Genomic DNA, 15,900 nt, shown 5'->3' on the forward strand with positions numbered 1-15,900 from the left:
GAGAGACCCAGAATGTCCTTGTCTTAGCATTGCGAGGCAGAGAGGAGGCAGGATAGGGAAGGAAGGCAGCATATAGGGACCAGCAGGTGCTTGGAAATAGGTCATACTGGGACGGCCAAAAACCGAGTTGAGGAGGTGAAAAGTGTGTTTGTAAATAAGTCAAGAAGACAGAAGCCAAGTTTTTTTTTTTATATTTCTTTCAGCCCTTTTTTCTGAGCACTCACTTTTTTTCCGAGCCTTCTGTTCCTCTGGAGTCCTCTTCCTCAGGCCATCCTTTCCATACCTATCCTCGGACTGCTGACATACACATCCACTGCCACCATGGAAACTGGGAGCCCCAGGAAGATACAGTTCACCGTCCCGCTACTGGACACCCACTTGGACCCTGAAGCAGCTGAACAGGTAACACTGTGGGTGACTTTAATGGGACAGCTTTTCCTGTCCAATAAGTGACACATACTGTATGTATTATTAGTATCTGCTCCAGGGGCCAGTGCAAGACAGCACAGCAATAAAAAGTGCAGTGTTCTACGAAAGGATAGGCTAGTAAAGCAGATTGGGCAGCTTTCGTGACATATAAACCTAAATATGCCGAACCGAATACAGTGTCCCCTCATTTATCGCGGGGGAAAGGTTCCCAAAATAACCCGCAATAAGTGAACTCCGCAAAGTAGTTGTAGTGGTAGTAGTATATTTTTGTACAATTATTAGAAATGTTTTAAGGCTGTAAAACCCCTCACCATACACTTTATATACTTTTTTTCAGACAGGTATTAACATTTTATTACATTTCTCTCTTGTGTCATTTTAATGATAAATTTACGAGATTGGACACAATAAATTAAGTGACTCACAGATATTTCACTCCTCTGATCGTAGCTTGTCCTGGCACCACTAGGCTGCAGCGTTTTTGTATTCATGTTAAAACATAGTCCTCCTCATTGCCCTGCATGAACCGAATATTCATTTACAGTATTCCAGGCACCCTATAGCCGTGTAACTTCTGCCTTCATTCAGCATGTATGATCACTAGCAACAGGAAACAGGTAGTCCTGCACAAAGGAGATTGATTGACAATGGTCTACAGCCAATCAGAATGCAGAACACAATGGGCGGGTTGTCCCTCAGGACTGTTGTGGCTCTATATTTACTTCAACTCTCACATGAGTATACAACACCCTCTACTGGTAGCAGAGGTAAATACAATAACAGACCCATGCAACAGAGCACAGATACATCACTCTAATATACCACAAGGACACAGAACACAATGTACGTTCATACCCTGTTAAAAAAAATGTGCGAAATTGCAAAATCTGCGAAAGAGTGAATTTGTGAAAAGTGAACCACGATGTAGCGAACACTGTACATAGGTTATTTTTATATTCTGCTATATTTACCAGCTTATTTTGACAAATGCTTCTAAAATATACTTTTAAAGAGCACTTTTGCTTAGTGATGGGAAACTTGATTCAGTTTACTGAGTCAAGTTCTTATGAGTCACTAACTGAAGTGAGTCTGGTACTCAATTCCTTCGGGTCACTCGTCACATAGTGCATGCTCAGAAACTCACACATTTGTTTGAGTTTGGCAGCCGAGCTGTAGATGCTCAACGAGCAGAGGTGAGTCAGTGAAACTCCAGTCTTAGTTGAGCACCGCCAGTCAACGAAACCCGGGTCTTCATTGAGCACCCATGACTCCAAGTAACTCGAGTCTTCGTCAGGCACCCGTGAGTCTGTGAAACTCGAGTCTTGTACCTGTGACTCAGAGAAACTTGGGTCTTAGTCGAACACCTGTGAGTTAGTGAAACTCGGGCCTTCATCAAGCACCAGGGAATCAGTGAAACTTGAGTCTTCATCGAGTAAGTGAATCAGTGAAACTTGAGTTTTGTCATGTAACCGTGATTCAGTAAAACTCAAGTTTTTGTCAAGTGCCTGTGAGTCAGTGAAACTGGAGTCTCTGTCGAGCGCCTGTGAGTCAGTGAAACTCGAGTCTTGTACTCATGATTAAAAGAAAATTGGGTCTTAGTTGAGCACCCGTGAGTTAGTGAAACACGTTTCTTCATCAAGCACCCTTGTAGCTTGAGTCTTCACTGAGTACCCATGAGTCTGTGAAACTTGAATCTTCGTCAAGCACCCGTGAATATGTGAAACTTGAGGCTTCATCAAGCAGCTGTGAGTCAGTGAAACCCAAGTCTTTGTCAAGCACCCCCGTGAGTCTGTGATATATGAGTTTTCATTGAGGTCAAAACAGTTGCCAAACAGTTACAGGATTTCCTTCAAGATAACCATATATTTAAGGACTTTCAATGATGCATCACAGTTGCATGTCCCCATTGGGCAGCATCATTAGAAAACACTCCGTCAACTTCCACTCTTATGCAGATGACACAACTGTACTTATCAATGAAACCTAACAAAACAATTCAGCTGTCCAAACCCCAGACGTGCCTTAAAGACATCAAGAGCTGGATGACCTCAAACTTCTTACTATTAAATTCAGCTAAAACTAAAATCATAGTCCTTGTTTCAGCACCTCAGAGACACGGTTGCAAATGAAATAATAGCTCTAGATGGTCTTGCAATCACCCCCGCCAGGACAGTCAGGAATATTGGCATCATCTTTGACCAGGGTCTGTCCTTTAGTTCCCAAACATGACAAGTGTCAAGAACAGCATTTTTTCATCTATGAAACATCAAAAAATCAGAAAGTTCCTGCCACAACCAGATGCCAAACAGCTTGTTCATGCTCCAGGCTGGATTATTGTAACTCCCTGTTAGTAGGTTGCCCTAATACATCTTTAAAGACCCTTCAGTTGGTTCAAAACACCGCTCGAGTCGTAACCACTGTAAAATTACCTGTAAAATTTAGACTTGAGTTAAAAATGTTCCTTCTTTCATATACAGTAGCTAAAGCACTACACGGTCAGGCACCAATATACAGGTACTATATCTTAGAGAGCTTCTAGTGCCCTGCTCTCTCAGAATTTACACATACATGCGACTCCTAGAATTTTTAGAAGTAGAATGGCATGTAGAGCCTTTAGTTGTCAGGCTCCTCTGTTGTGGAACCATCTCCCTGACTCAATGCGGAGGGCAGACACCCTCTCTCTATTTAAAAGTAAACTCAAAACTCTTTTTTGCTAAAGCATATAGTTAGATCGACCCCTTTCTCCTGATACGTCTCCCTGTCCTTTGGACTAAGACAAAGACTCTCCCGTTTTCTCACTTGATCTACCATGTAACTCTCTACTCGATTTTTTTCTAGCCTAACCCAACCGGTCGAGACAGACAGCTGCCCCACAGAGCGTGGATTCTGTTTCTTCCCCAGAGGAAGTTCTTCCTTGCCTCCATAGCCAAGATAAATTAAATTGAATTGAAAATTCAGTACCTGTGGCTTTTCACTGAGTACTCGTTTGTCAGTAAAACACTAGTCTTCGTCAATCACCTGTGAGTCAGTGAAACTCAAGTCTTCGGCGAGTACATGTAAGTCAGAGAAATCTGGGTCTTAGTCAAGCACCTGTGAGCCAGTGAAACTCGAATCTTCGTCGAGCACCCATGAGTCAGTGAAACTCGAGTCTTGTACCTGTGAGTCAGAGAAACTCAGGTCTTAGCGGAGCGCCCATGTGTTAATGAACCTCGGGTCTTCATTGGGTACCCATGAGTCTGTGAAAGTCAGACATTTGATTGAGTTTAGCAGACAAGCTGTAGATGCTTGACAAGCACCCGTAAGTCTGCGTAACTCAAGTCTTTGTTGAGTAAAACCTGAGTCTTCCTTGAGCACCTGTGAGTCAGTGAAACACGAGTCTTCATCCAGGAGAAGTGAGTCAGTGAAACTTCAGTTTCCGTCGAGTACCCGTGAGTCAGTGAAACTTGAGTTTTCGTCGCGCACCCATGAGACAGTGAGTCTTATACCCGTGAGTCAGAGAAACTCGGGTCTTAGTTGAGCACCCACGTGTTAGTAAAACTCGGGTCTTCATTGAATACCCATGACTCTGAGAAATTCACACATTTGATTGAGTTTGGCAGCTGAGCTGCAGATGCTTGCTAAATACCCATGAGTCAGTGAAGCTTGAGTCTTATACCTGTGAGTCAAAGAAACTCAGGTCTTTGTCGAGCACCCATGTGTTAGTGAAACCTGGGACTACATTGAATACCCATGTTTCTGTGAAACTCACACATTTGATTGAGTTCGGCAGCCGAGCTGTAGATGCTTGACAAGCACCTGTGAGTCTGTGTAACTCGAGTCTTTGTTGAAGTCCCTCTGAGACAGTAAATCACCAGTCTTCCTCAAAGAGCTCGTGAGTCAGTGAAACCCAAGTCTTCATTGAGCACCAATGAGTCTGTCTTGAGTTTCATTGAGTACCTGTTAGTCAGAGAAACTCGCGTCTTCAAGTAAATAAAGTAAAGCTTGTATTTTTGTCAAGTACTTTTGATGCAGCTCGGGTAGGAAGGGGAACCAGATCTGTTGCTTTTTCCACAGGGCTAATACAGTTATACAAATGCAGTTAGAGTAACAGTAACTAGTACCTAGTTGCACATTTAACAACATGTTACCTGGTTTCATTTTTTAATTTAGCAAGGGTGAGTGAGTGAAAGAGTTATCAAACAGGACTACCCATGAGTAGATGCAGTAAAAAAGTTTTTAATGACTTGCTAACGACCTGCACATGGTCTACTGTCGGTTGTGTGCACAGAGAGACAGCACCTCCAGCACGTTTTGTCTTTCATATTGATCATTCCTGTATGCTTTTCACTTGCAAGCAGACCGAGACCCTTCTCTCAGGCGGCTTGTTCGGATGAATGCATTGACACTTGACCAAATGAATCGTACTAGCAGAGCAAACGCACCAGAGTTCATTTGAACCAAACCAAACATAACAAGGGTGAAAGTGTCCTTCACCTCCACACACACACACAAAAAGACACACTTGGCCCTAATGAGACTCCTCAGCATCCATCCAAAAGTTACCAAATGCTGCTAAAGTTAGGCACACACATATATATAGTGCAAAGATATGTCCCATTTTTTCATTTTATAAATATAACACGAACAAGACAGACCATTCATATTGAATGAAGCTCGAGTATAAATAGCAGAGATTTATGAGTCCGTGTCTCTGACGTCCGACCACTTTTTCTCTCTCCAGCATGACTCAGAGTGGAAGTATATTTATTATTTTGAGGGGTTGTGGCTTGTAGCATGTATGCTACATTGTAGTTCTCATAATGAATATCATTAGATGGCGCACATACCGTATTTATCTATACTTTCACTACAATAATCCAACCTTTAGATTAAATTGCAGTTTCAGGCACAAAAGAACGTTCTCTTCTTTTTCCAAGTTTCGTGGTGGACTGAAAGTTCATATTTTATGTAGCACAACTAACACTTTAAAAGCATGCAGAGGAAGATAAGGCTGCTTGATGCTGACTTTGCAGATTTCCTTTAGGTTGTAGCATTTACTATCCCCTTCTTATTTACTGTAAGGCACGCAGTTTACTGCATGTGAGTGGCCGCTGAGCTTGCATCATCAGCGATGACAGACAGACAGCTAAAACGCACATAAAACCAAATTCAAGGAGGGAAAACCCACCTACACAAGCTACACAAGCAGAAATGTTGTGCGTGTGCGTGTGTGTGTGTACGTGTGCCATGCCAGCGGGAGCCTCTGCCATGGTTGAGTAGTCCCTGCAAGCTGGCACCTCTCAGAATCAGCCTCCGTGGAGAAGTGCTTGTCAGTCAAAGCAGCCTCCCTGAGGTGTGACCCTCACCGCAACAACACATGCTCTTATCCACACACTGTGTTCTGCACTTATCACAGCTTTCAATGACTGGGCACAGACTGAGCGTACTAACTGATAGAGGCCAGCACACGATGGGAACTTGAAAAGGAAAGGATTTGTTACATTTTGACTTTGGTCTGTCACATCTTTTTCAAGCTTGCTGGGCTTTTTTTTTCCCCCCCTCGAGTTCCATATTTCAGAATAAAGTCAATTAAAACAAACGTGAGGCAAAGATCCTCCATCTTTGACAACAATACTCTGCTGTTTTTAAGGACAATGAGCTTCTAAATGACAGGCTACTGCTTTTAAGGACCTACTGCAGAAACCTGCCACTGTGAGTGGGGATTCCCCCTAAAATGAGGCTTTATTGTCAGTTGTATGTATTTTTTGTACTTCAGATACTGCTTTATCATGATTGTTAAACTTTCCCCTACAATTTGGTATTAAATTAATATGCACATTTAAACCATAGCCATCGTAAGTGGACAAAAAAAGTGATGCTCAAATTCAACCCATTCAAATGGAGGGATGCCAACGTCAGACTGGAATAAAAGATATGTAGGATGATCTATTTATCGACGCTCATGTGAAACTTTATCAAAATGTGACCATGGAAAATACACATTTTTGACTATAAAATGAATTAACCAATTAATTATGTTCAATGATAGGCTCCAGCATAACCCCTCCACCCTAGTGAGGACAAGCGGCATAGAAATATTCAATATTTCAATTTAACTCATAAAAAGGAGTATGTTTTTTAAGTGTGCAGGAGTAGGGGGTACATGTCTTCAGATCGAATGTGACTGTAAAACGTTTGGGAGCCGCTGCTCTATATTGACTGGTCCCCAACCTTTTTGGACCCACGGACCGGCTTGTATTCCCACAAACCTCCGGCGGACCATTAGACCTCAACAATGTCATCAAACCGTATATTTATGCATTACCACATACTGCAGTATGAGCATTTGGGACCAATTATGATGTGAAAGAAAAATGGGAAAAATATAATACAGCAGTCTGTCTGTGTAGCGTGGGGGAAAGTTAGCACATGCACACAACTACGGTGCATTCAAGGGCCGTCAAAAACAACGTGGGACGGGTCACCACTCGCCAAAATGCAATGAAGCAAAACAACAAAAACTGTAGGATTTCTAACTGTACAAAAACGTGAATCAAAGATCATCTTTGTGACAGGAGTGACTTTTTAAGGATCTACAGCAAAAATGCCAGTCAAAGATCATCTGTATGACAGGTTGCTGTTTTTAAGGACCTACTTCAATAATAATGCTAGTCTAAGACCGTTGCTTTCCACTCTGCCCCCCTTTCCTCACTCTGAAGTCACTTTTGTGATTAATGTTTGACTAAGAGTCAGATTACATTTTGGTTGTTTCTTGCTAATTGGACCACGTCATTACCAGCTACTTTACTTCTCAGGTTCATTCAATGTCTTCTCAGATGTGTTTACATGTAGATTGATTTAACTCACCAACACAACACTTTGAGCCCTCATTATCATTTAGACGAGGCTCATTTGTTCAGGAAAAAAAAAGAGACGCAGGAAGAGGATTTGCTTCCGTGTTGTTTTGTTCCTGAAACCTCCTGCGCTGAGAGAGAGTGCCCTCCTCCACATTGTCTGACTTGTCACATCATCTTTGCCCTTGGGCAGGATCAAATAATGCATATGTATTCCCTTCAGAAGCTTATATCCCGGAGTATTTCAATACAGGAGATGGCTGCTATTGTGAATCCATGAAAAAATCTGAGGCCTGTTTCAAGGAAAATATTGTGTGGGTTCACTTGAGGCTCGTGCTTGTGGTTTTCATGATAGTGTGGTGTTACATGCTGAGGTCGCTCGACAACTTGTTGTGGTGTGTTCCTGAGAAAGGATAGTATCGCTTTTTGCACTTCATTATGTCTCCCAACCAGCAGTACGCCAAGGAAAAGGAAGTCCATCACTGTGGAAGTGAAAATGAATGAGGAGACACGCCTACCGATATTGGCCGCTGTTTTGGTCCGAAGTGCTCGACTGTCGCCACTGTCGTTAAGGATAAAGATGATTGTATGCTAATAATGCTAAAGGGGTCATGGATTCTGTGCGCTGTTACAAGGATATCTGGGAGGAGATGGGGAGGTTATCCTTCTAGACTAGACTGGGAGAATACTTTAAGAAGGTGGGTCACAGTCTAGGAACGGAACTCACTTGCAAACCGAAGACCAGGGGTCACCAACGTGGTGCCCGCGAGCACCAGGTAGCCCCCCACGACCACATGAGGTGCCCGCAAGCCTGCTTTTATTTTCAGGTTTTCAGTTAATAATGAAAGAACGGCAGAAAGAAATGCATTCTGAAATACAAAATGTGAGTTGTGGACACCAGCATTTTGTTAATGTTCTGGTAAAACAAGCATATTCGCTTTGTTTGGGTTTAAAATAAGCTCTGAAAATAATCTTGTCCATTTTCATTTTGTAAAAGTAGTTCTCACGAGGTAAAACGTTGGTGACCCCTGCCGAAGACCATCTATAGTGGTGTTTTGGAGGCTCTTGTTTGCTTGTTTTTTACAGTGTTTGTATGACTTGACTAGCTCCCTATCCTTTCTCTGCCGTGTGGGACAGCAGAGCTCTCTGCCTAAAAGGAAAACTGCACTTTTTTTGGAATTTTGCCCATCATCCTCAATCGAAAGGTGACGCTACATATTGGAGCTGCGGCCACTGCTGCTGTGTTTTTGTTTCTGAGTTTGTAAAAGTTAACGCTAGGTGCAGCGTTCGTTTCTGTGTTACTACGTGAAATCAATGTGCCCAGGAAGGACGTTGCTTGAAACAACCAAAGTACGGTGAAATACTGTAAGTACTACAGTACATGTTATCGTGAATGTGCCTGTTACTACACGGTTACAACATGTATATAAAATGCTAAAAGGTTTTTGGAGGGGTTTTAATAGCAGGCTTTCTAGGCGGAAAAGGAGTGTCCCATTACGTGCTTTGGTGAGCTGCCTCTTTTTATCTGTTTTTATATCTTTATATCACACATAAAAGAGATAGACGGATTGTGGATGATGGGCAAAATTCCAAAAACAGTGCAGTTTTCCTTTACGTTGGTAAAGAATTAATCACAGTCAGCATGATTAGTGTAGAGTTATGTAAAATAAATTGATTTTCTCTCTGCTTTGTCATCTTTATGCCATTTAAATAAGATGAGCTGCCATTTTGCTAATTTGTGCTAATATGACAGGTTATTCGACCTTACCATACAATTCCTGGCTACTATAATAAGACTCACTGCCCACCTCTGTCAAACAATGCAGGCACCATTGAGTTGAAGTAGTCATCCAGTGAAATTGAAGTCACACGAGATGTGCAGTGATATATTCCATTGAAGGTCAGGGTCACTTTGAGCTAATAATGACTGTCTGCACAACACACGCTGTTTGCCCTTTCAGATTGTTTTATGAATGTACTAAACCTTTCACATGATCACATCATCAGCCCGTGACATCTCCTCTTCAACTATAAATACAGGAGCAAACTGTAATCATTCATTCCGCTTCCACCATTCATTTCATATTGTCCATGATGAACAGCGAGTTGATTCTCGCCACCCACCACTGTGAAGTGAAGGCTGGCTTTGTAATCCGCTTCTCGCTGCAGAGGCTCCATTTTGGCAACAAACACACCATGCAAAGATTTAAAAAGCCATCATGGACTCCAAATCTACATTTACGTGGTAATCTACCGATAAGTTCTATTAATGTACTTTGCAGGAGGCGGCAACAAAGTCCAGAATTTGTACATGTTTATGGCTTTATGTTTCACTGATCACGTTTTTTCGTCAAGTGCTGAGATTTTGTTTGTCCGGTGGTTCCTTGAACACGACATAGTTGTGTGCTGAGAAGCAAAAGTTAGTTTGAATACGGAAGCACTATAGCTTTAACAGTCAATCCGGTCTTGAATCATTCATTAGTGATGAGTACCTATCAATTTTATGCTTTAAATGTGTTTAATATGTATGTGAGGCATATTTAGGGTTTAAACTTGAATTGTGTCAGGAGTGAACAATGGCACTTGAAGAGAGAAGGATATGGTTCTACGACTAAATTGCCAATGTTCATCTGAAATCCGAGGAGAAGGTCAAAGTCAGGCTAGCAGGAGGGTTTTGGAGGGGTGGAGGTAGCGAGTCGTGTGTCAAAAATATACTTTTTTTTGGACGTATCGATTACTCACGACTTTTTACCACTCGCCAGTGGTCACGGAACATAACCCTTGCAAAAAGCAGCGCTCGACTGTACCTTTAAATTGATAGTTTGGATTTTTTGACATGTGGTTACATGACATCCCCATCAGCAGTGTAGTCCATCAACCGTGACTTACACCACACTTGGTCCCGTGAGCCCAGTTCTGGTCAGATAACGTAGTTCTGGTTAGTTGCTGGTGTTACTTAAGTAAAGAGTTTGGCTTCTCAAAACAATATGCGTTCGAAAGAGTAATACATTTGCATGACAAAAATGCCCCCTTGAAAAAAATCAGAACTCACAAATCGCTCGGCTTTACTTTCTCTGATGTTGTATGAAATGCACGCTATCGGCTGTCCATTGTTGCGTATGCGATGAAGATGCATCCGCCGCGAGCATCGCAGCCATCTTGTTTACGTATGTGTTCCACAGCGGATGAAGATGCGAGGGTTGCAGGCAACATGACCTCAGTTTTCACTGTTTTATTCGGCTTTTTAAATGACAAAAGCGCTCCAATGCACCATTGTTGTTGATGCAAATGTTTTTTATGTGATTTCAGTTAAAATGGTGTAGTCTAAATAGCATGAATGGGCAATTTATTTGGCGCCCTCTACGGATGGAAAATCCACCCACCCATCCATTTTCTATCTTATCCTGACTAGTGTCGCGCAGCTGACTTCGGGCGAAAGGCGGGGTACACCCTGATCACTCACTGTAACATTCTGCTTATTCTACAGAGTGACATGGCTCCGGAGGTAGAGTGGTTGCTTCCTAACCTGATGGTTGCTGGTTTGATACTCAATCCCACTGTAATCATTCAATCATTCTATTTATATATTTCAACTTTCAGTCTGGATTTTTACATTCCAACACTTCTAATTCCGCCATTTTTAGTCAGCTGATCCAGGACATGTAGGCCATCTATCAGGACTCTTTCTAAAAAATCTGCCATTTTCCAAAATGCAGTGTTTTCTGTGGCATTGTTCCCATTGAAAATGAATGGACACTTTCTATATTGCGGACCGTTTCAGTGTTGTGCACGGTGGCAAAGCTCAGGTCGTAGAGTGGTTGTCTCTTAACATGACAGCTGCTTGTTCGATCCTCGGTTAATGAATAGATATCTAAACATTTCTATGATGTGTCATCATTCTACATTTTCAGCATTTCAGCATTCATAAACCGTGTGTACTGACATTGCTTCATCAATTTTTTTGTTTTGTTTATTTTTTTGCTTTTAGGCAAAAATAACTAACTGTGTTTTTAGAATAGTAATTGTGAGACCTTATTCACAAAATAGGGGATGGACGAAAACAGCATGAGAAGGGTAAAGTGCTGAAAAGGTCAATATGCAATCAGGATGTGAGCTTGGCAGCAGCAGCAACAGCAGCAGCAGCACATCTCTGTGGTGGTGAGTGCTTGTCACAGAAGACGAACAGAGAGGCACACTGCACACACACACATATCCTTCCTGTACTCCATGCATACAGCTTGAATGCTAATGAAGCCTCTTCAACTCCCATTTGCACGGTGCTTCTAGTACTATCTACTCAACATTGCACATTTATGCACATTCATTCTGCACTTACTGCAGCACACCTATCACTCATGTCAATACCATATGAAGCACGCTAATTTACTATCAGGGCATTTCGGAGAGTACGGAGCAGTGGTATGCAAATGCATCATGTGAGCCTGTCAACACCTTTGAATTAAGTATGGGTCTTTCATTGCTGTCTCAAGAGACATACATGGAAAAAATGTGAGTGGATTGAGGTTAAATCCTGCTGTAGCCAGAGTTCTCTTGCATTCAGATATGTTACGGTGAATTTGCGAGTCAGGATTTTTGGACAAAAGACATCCATCCATCCATCCATCCTTTAGAGTTAATCGGTATTGGTATCGGCTGATCTCTCTCATGTATGATCGTGTCAGAATTGGCAGCATAAAACCCTGATTGGAGCATCGCTTTTTATAATGGACTGGATTTATAATGGGTGACAGTATTTTAATTAGCGAAAACCAGGTCGCTCTGCCGGGCAATGAGATACTCGATACTGGAAGTTTACTGAAAGATGCTTTATCATTTCAGTACATTTAAACTATACCTCCTCTGTATGCATACACAATTGTTATATTAAAAAATACCATCAATAACCAACAATGCAAATTCCAAAGGAATAATTTTCAAAAACAGCATGAAAATGATTCTTAAAACAGTACAGCTAAGATCAAATACTTCTTAAGTTTTGGAACGTAACCAATATATTCAGGAAAAATGTGCCCTCTAAAGTCCCCAAAGTGAATACCCATTATTCATTCACTCCACACTCACACAGTACTGGAGTCACAGCTGCCCTGACTAGACGAAACGTGGCTTCTATTTCACACCAACGCCCTCTTCCATTACCACCAAACATTCATACGCCTTCATACACTGTGGCGGCACTGAAGGTGCAAGGTGGATGAAGTGTCTTGCCCATGGAGGAAACAGGGTTTTACACCGCCAACCCTCCAGTTTCTGGACGACCTGCTCTACCTCTTGTTTAGCGCACTTTGAACATGAACAGGAGAAAAGAAAGCTCACCAGGAGGCAGTTCTGGGAAATGGAAGCGAGAAACATCAGCTTCATCATAAGAGCTACTACATATGATGTGCGCCCATCCCCCAAAAACCTTCACCAGTGGTATGGCGAGGACCCAACCTGCGCTCTCTGCCCAAATTCAGCGACTCTCAAACACATCTTGACCAGTTGTAGGACCAGCCTCACACAAGGCCGCTTCACCTGGAGGCACAATCAGAGTCTGGCATCAGCACTTGAGAGTAAGAGTCAACTCCTTGTCCTTGAGAGCTGCCAATTCCATCTCTGTTCCAACATTCATTCAAGAGGGACAGAAACAGACTAACCACCCAGCTAGCAGACCAGAAACTGGACAGCTAGCCATGTCCCGGGATTAGAAGATGCTAGTTGATATTGGCAAGCAATTAATCTTTACCCCAGAGACCCTCAGGCCAGACTTGGTGCTGTGGTCCACTTCACTAAAGGTGGTCTACATCACAGAGCTCACGGTCCCATGGGAGGATTCCCGAAGAGAACGAAAGAAACTGCGCTACACGGATCTGGCAGCAGATGCACAACAACGAGGATGGAAGGCCAAGGTCTATCCAGCTGAAGCAGGATGCAGAGGTTTTGTGGATTCCTCTAGCATCAGGCTTATGAAAGACCTTGGCAATCATGGACAGGCTCTGCGACAGACAATAAGATCGGTCTCTGAAGCGGCTGAAAGAAGCAGCCAGTGGCTATGGATCAAGCGCAAGGACACTTGCTGGGCTCAAAGCAGAGGGGGGCACACACCTGGGACGTCAGGTGTTACCGATGAGCTCTCTGGAGGTGTCATGGGCGTATCATTGAAACACCAATGAAGGAGGGTACCCACCTGACGACCCTAAAGAAGTTTTAAACCCACCTCCTTCCTTCCTGCCCCAAGGGTGGTGCATGGGGGGAAGGGCATGATTGGGCATGGGACACAGGCTCAGGCGTGATCACCCTGTAGTTGGCCGCCTTTGATGAGGGTGTCTAGTGTTGAAAGGCCGAAACACCCACTGATTTAAAGGTACACTACTGATGATGTGTCGCAAAATTTACATCCTTCCCGTGGCTGAGATAAAGTTCCCACACGACTCTCAACATCCACGCCTCATGTGATTATCATCTATTGGCACAAAGGACATTTTCCATCAAGCCCTGAGTATTTATGAACTGAATGCTTAGCAAGTTACATTGAAGAACATCACGTGTTTACACCAGTGTGATTCAACATGTCTAAAAAAAGAGCAGAACGTGGCAGAGTTTATTTAATCTTACACCTGTTCTCTTTGTCTCAGCAGTGACTGATAGAAGTCAACATGTGCAACATAAGTGTGGGGGAGTTCTGAGTTCTATCGTAATTTCCGGTGTATAAGCCGTTACGTCTTTTGCTTTGAACCCTGCGGCTTGTACAGTGATGAGGCTAATTTATGGCTAAAACATACATTTCCCATAATGCTTAGAGTGCAGCTTCAGGAAATAGTGACTTGGACGAGTCAAATGGAAGCTAATTTCATGTTTTGAAGTCTTATCCAGCAATCTCTGACACATCTTAAGTAAGTTTGATCAAGTGTAGAATTACTACAGCTTGACTTTGGACTACTCCGACTGCCAACCGTCCACTATCACCAACGGGTTTTGAAAGGCTGAACTGAATGAAGAGGATAACTCAAGCTAAAGGTCTAATTTGCGTTTGACAACGAAAGCGAGAGAGAGATGAAATGAGTGGTTTTCGCAGGAGGAGGAGTAGGACGGCGATTAATGACTTTTCTGGTAGGCTACTGTTTAACTAGCCATGTTACACGCACTGTATGGCACTGTTTGGAAAAAAACATGTGGTGGACACCTGCTGCCTATAGACAGGTGTGGCTTATATACTGTATGTACAAATTTTTTTTTCTCTTTAAATTTAGTGGAAGCGGCTTGCATAGCAGTACTCTCTATAGTCCGGAAATTATGGTAATTCTAATAACCACACCATCAGCATGGTATACTTTTGACTCATTATACTGTATTTAATGATAACATTTTCATTACCATCACCACCTGCTATGTTGATTGAAAAATCATATGGCTGTATTGCCTTGCTGGTCATTTTCTCACATTCTTCAACAACTATAACAACCCATAACTGACAGACCCTCGGGGTTTACATAATGATGGTCTACATATGGTAGCTACCTGGAGTCAAGTCACGTTGTCAAGAAGCACGATGGCGGCACCGAGCTGCTCGGCTAATGTCATGGCTCGTTAGCAGCCAGCGTTGCTATCATGCCACTAGTACATCATCAAAGCAAAAGGTGACTACTGGCGAATGTGGGTCACGCGGTCCACCGTGGCTCTGTGGTCTGTTGATGTTACAGGGAAATCCATGATGCGGTAATCAAGACCACCAAGAATTTTAAGACACAGCCCTTAATTGGTCAAAGGCAACAGTCGAGACATGAATTATTCTGAAAGCGACACATGTTAGATGCTTGCAGCACCATTTTGTTCCAGCCTGACTGCTCCAGCGCACACAGCAAAGTGAAACTGTTCTTCTCTTTTAGATTAGAAGACGTAGACCAACACCTGCAACTCTAGTGGCATCCAGTGATCAGTCATCGCCAGGTAAGGCCAATAAGGATAATTACGATATTATGACAGCAGCTGATTAAAACATGGTTTCTCAGGCATGCTAATGTGCCAAACCCCTTGTGTGGCGTCTACAGGGGCATTTTCGATATCATAAAGGGAACTATCCAGAACTTTGCACAATGGCAATGAAGGCGGTGTTACCATTCCTATTCAATTACGTACTTGTGTAAGACTGACCACGAACAAAACTAAACTCTGCGGGAAAACGGACGGTCAAAACAAGCTGCGCCTCTGACTACAACTGTGCCTTAAAGCAACTACTCGAAGGGGCCCAATCTTACATTTCCGACTTTCCAGACTTATGTATAGTGCCCTGGAACCTTGGTTAGCGTCATTAGAGTAATCCCTCGTTTATTGTGGTTAATTGGTTGCAGGCCATAAATAAGACTCATGCTTGTGTGTGTGCTGCTGTAAATGTGTTCCGGGGTAGACAGGAAGTGACGCCTGGGGTTCAGAGTTGAGGTTTAGTTTGGCTTGTGTTACGGCCGCGACAGTAGCCCGTGTTAAGGATTATTGTGCCCGTCGTGACATAATTTACAGCTGCAATAAAGCCTGTTGTTCCAGCGATCCATTCTGGTGCTTGTGTGTCTCACCGAACATTCCAGTAACATTACTGACACCTAGTGACCAGTGTAGAATACTATATATCATTGCAACGTCTTTGAAT

General features: G+C 42.8%; 1 protein-coding gene across 1 annotated transcript in view; it reads left to right on the forward strand.

Annotated features, from left to right (window-relative positions):
- Window positions 1-42: 42 nt before the first annotated feature.
- Window positions 43-15,900, forward strand: part of LOC129186582 (protein phosphatase 1 regulatory subunit 1A-like) — a 44,494-nt gene continuing 28,636 nt past the window's right edge. The window contains exons 1-2 of the mRNA XM_054784966.1: window positions 43-402; window positions 15,146-15,206. Coding sequence (XP_054640941.1) covers window positions 322-402; window positions 15,146-15,206 — 142 coding nt within the window. The 5' untranslated portion in view covers window positions 43-321. The remainder of the gene's footprint in view (window positions 403-15,145; window positions 15,207-15,900) is intronic.

The sequence above is a fragment of the Dunckerocampus dactyliophorus genome, chromosome 8 (genome assembly GCF_027744805.1).
Source record: "Dunckerocampus dactyliophorus isolate RoL2022-P2 chromosome 8, RoL_Ddac_1.1, whole genome shotgun sequence".
NCBI lineage: Eukaryota > Metazoa > Chordata > Actinopteri > Syngnathiformes > Syngnathidae > Dunckerocampus > Dunckerocampus dactyliophorus.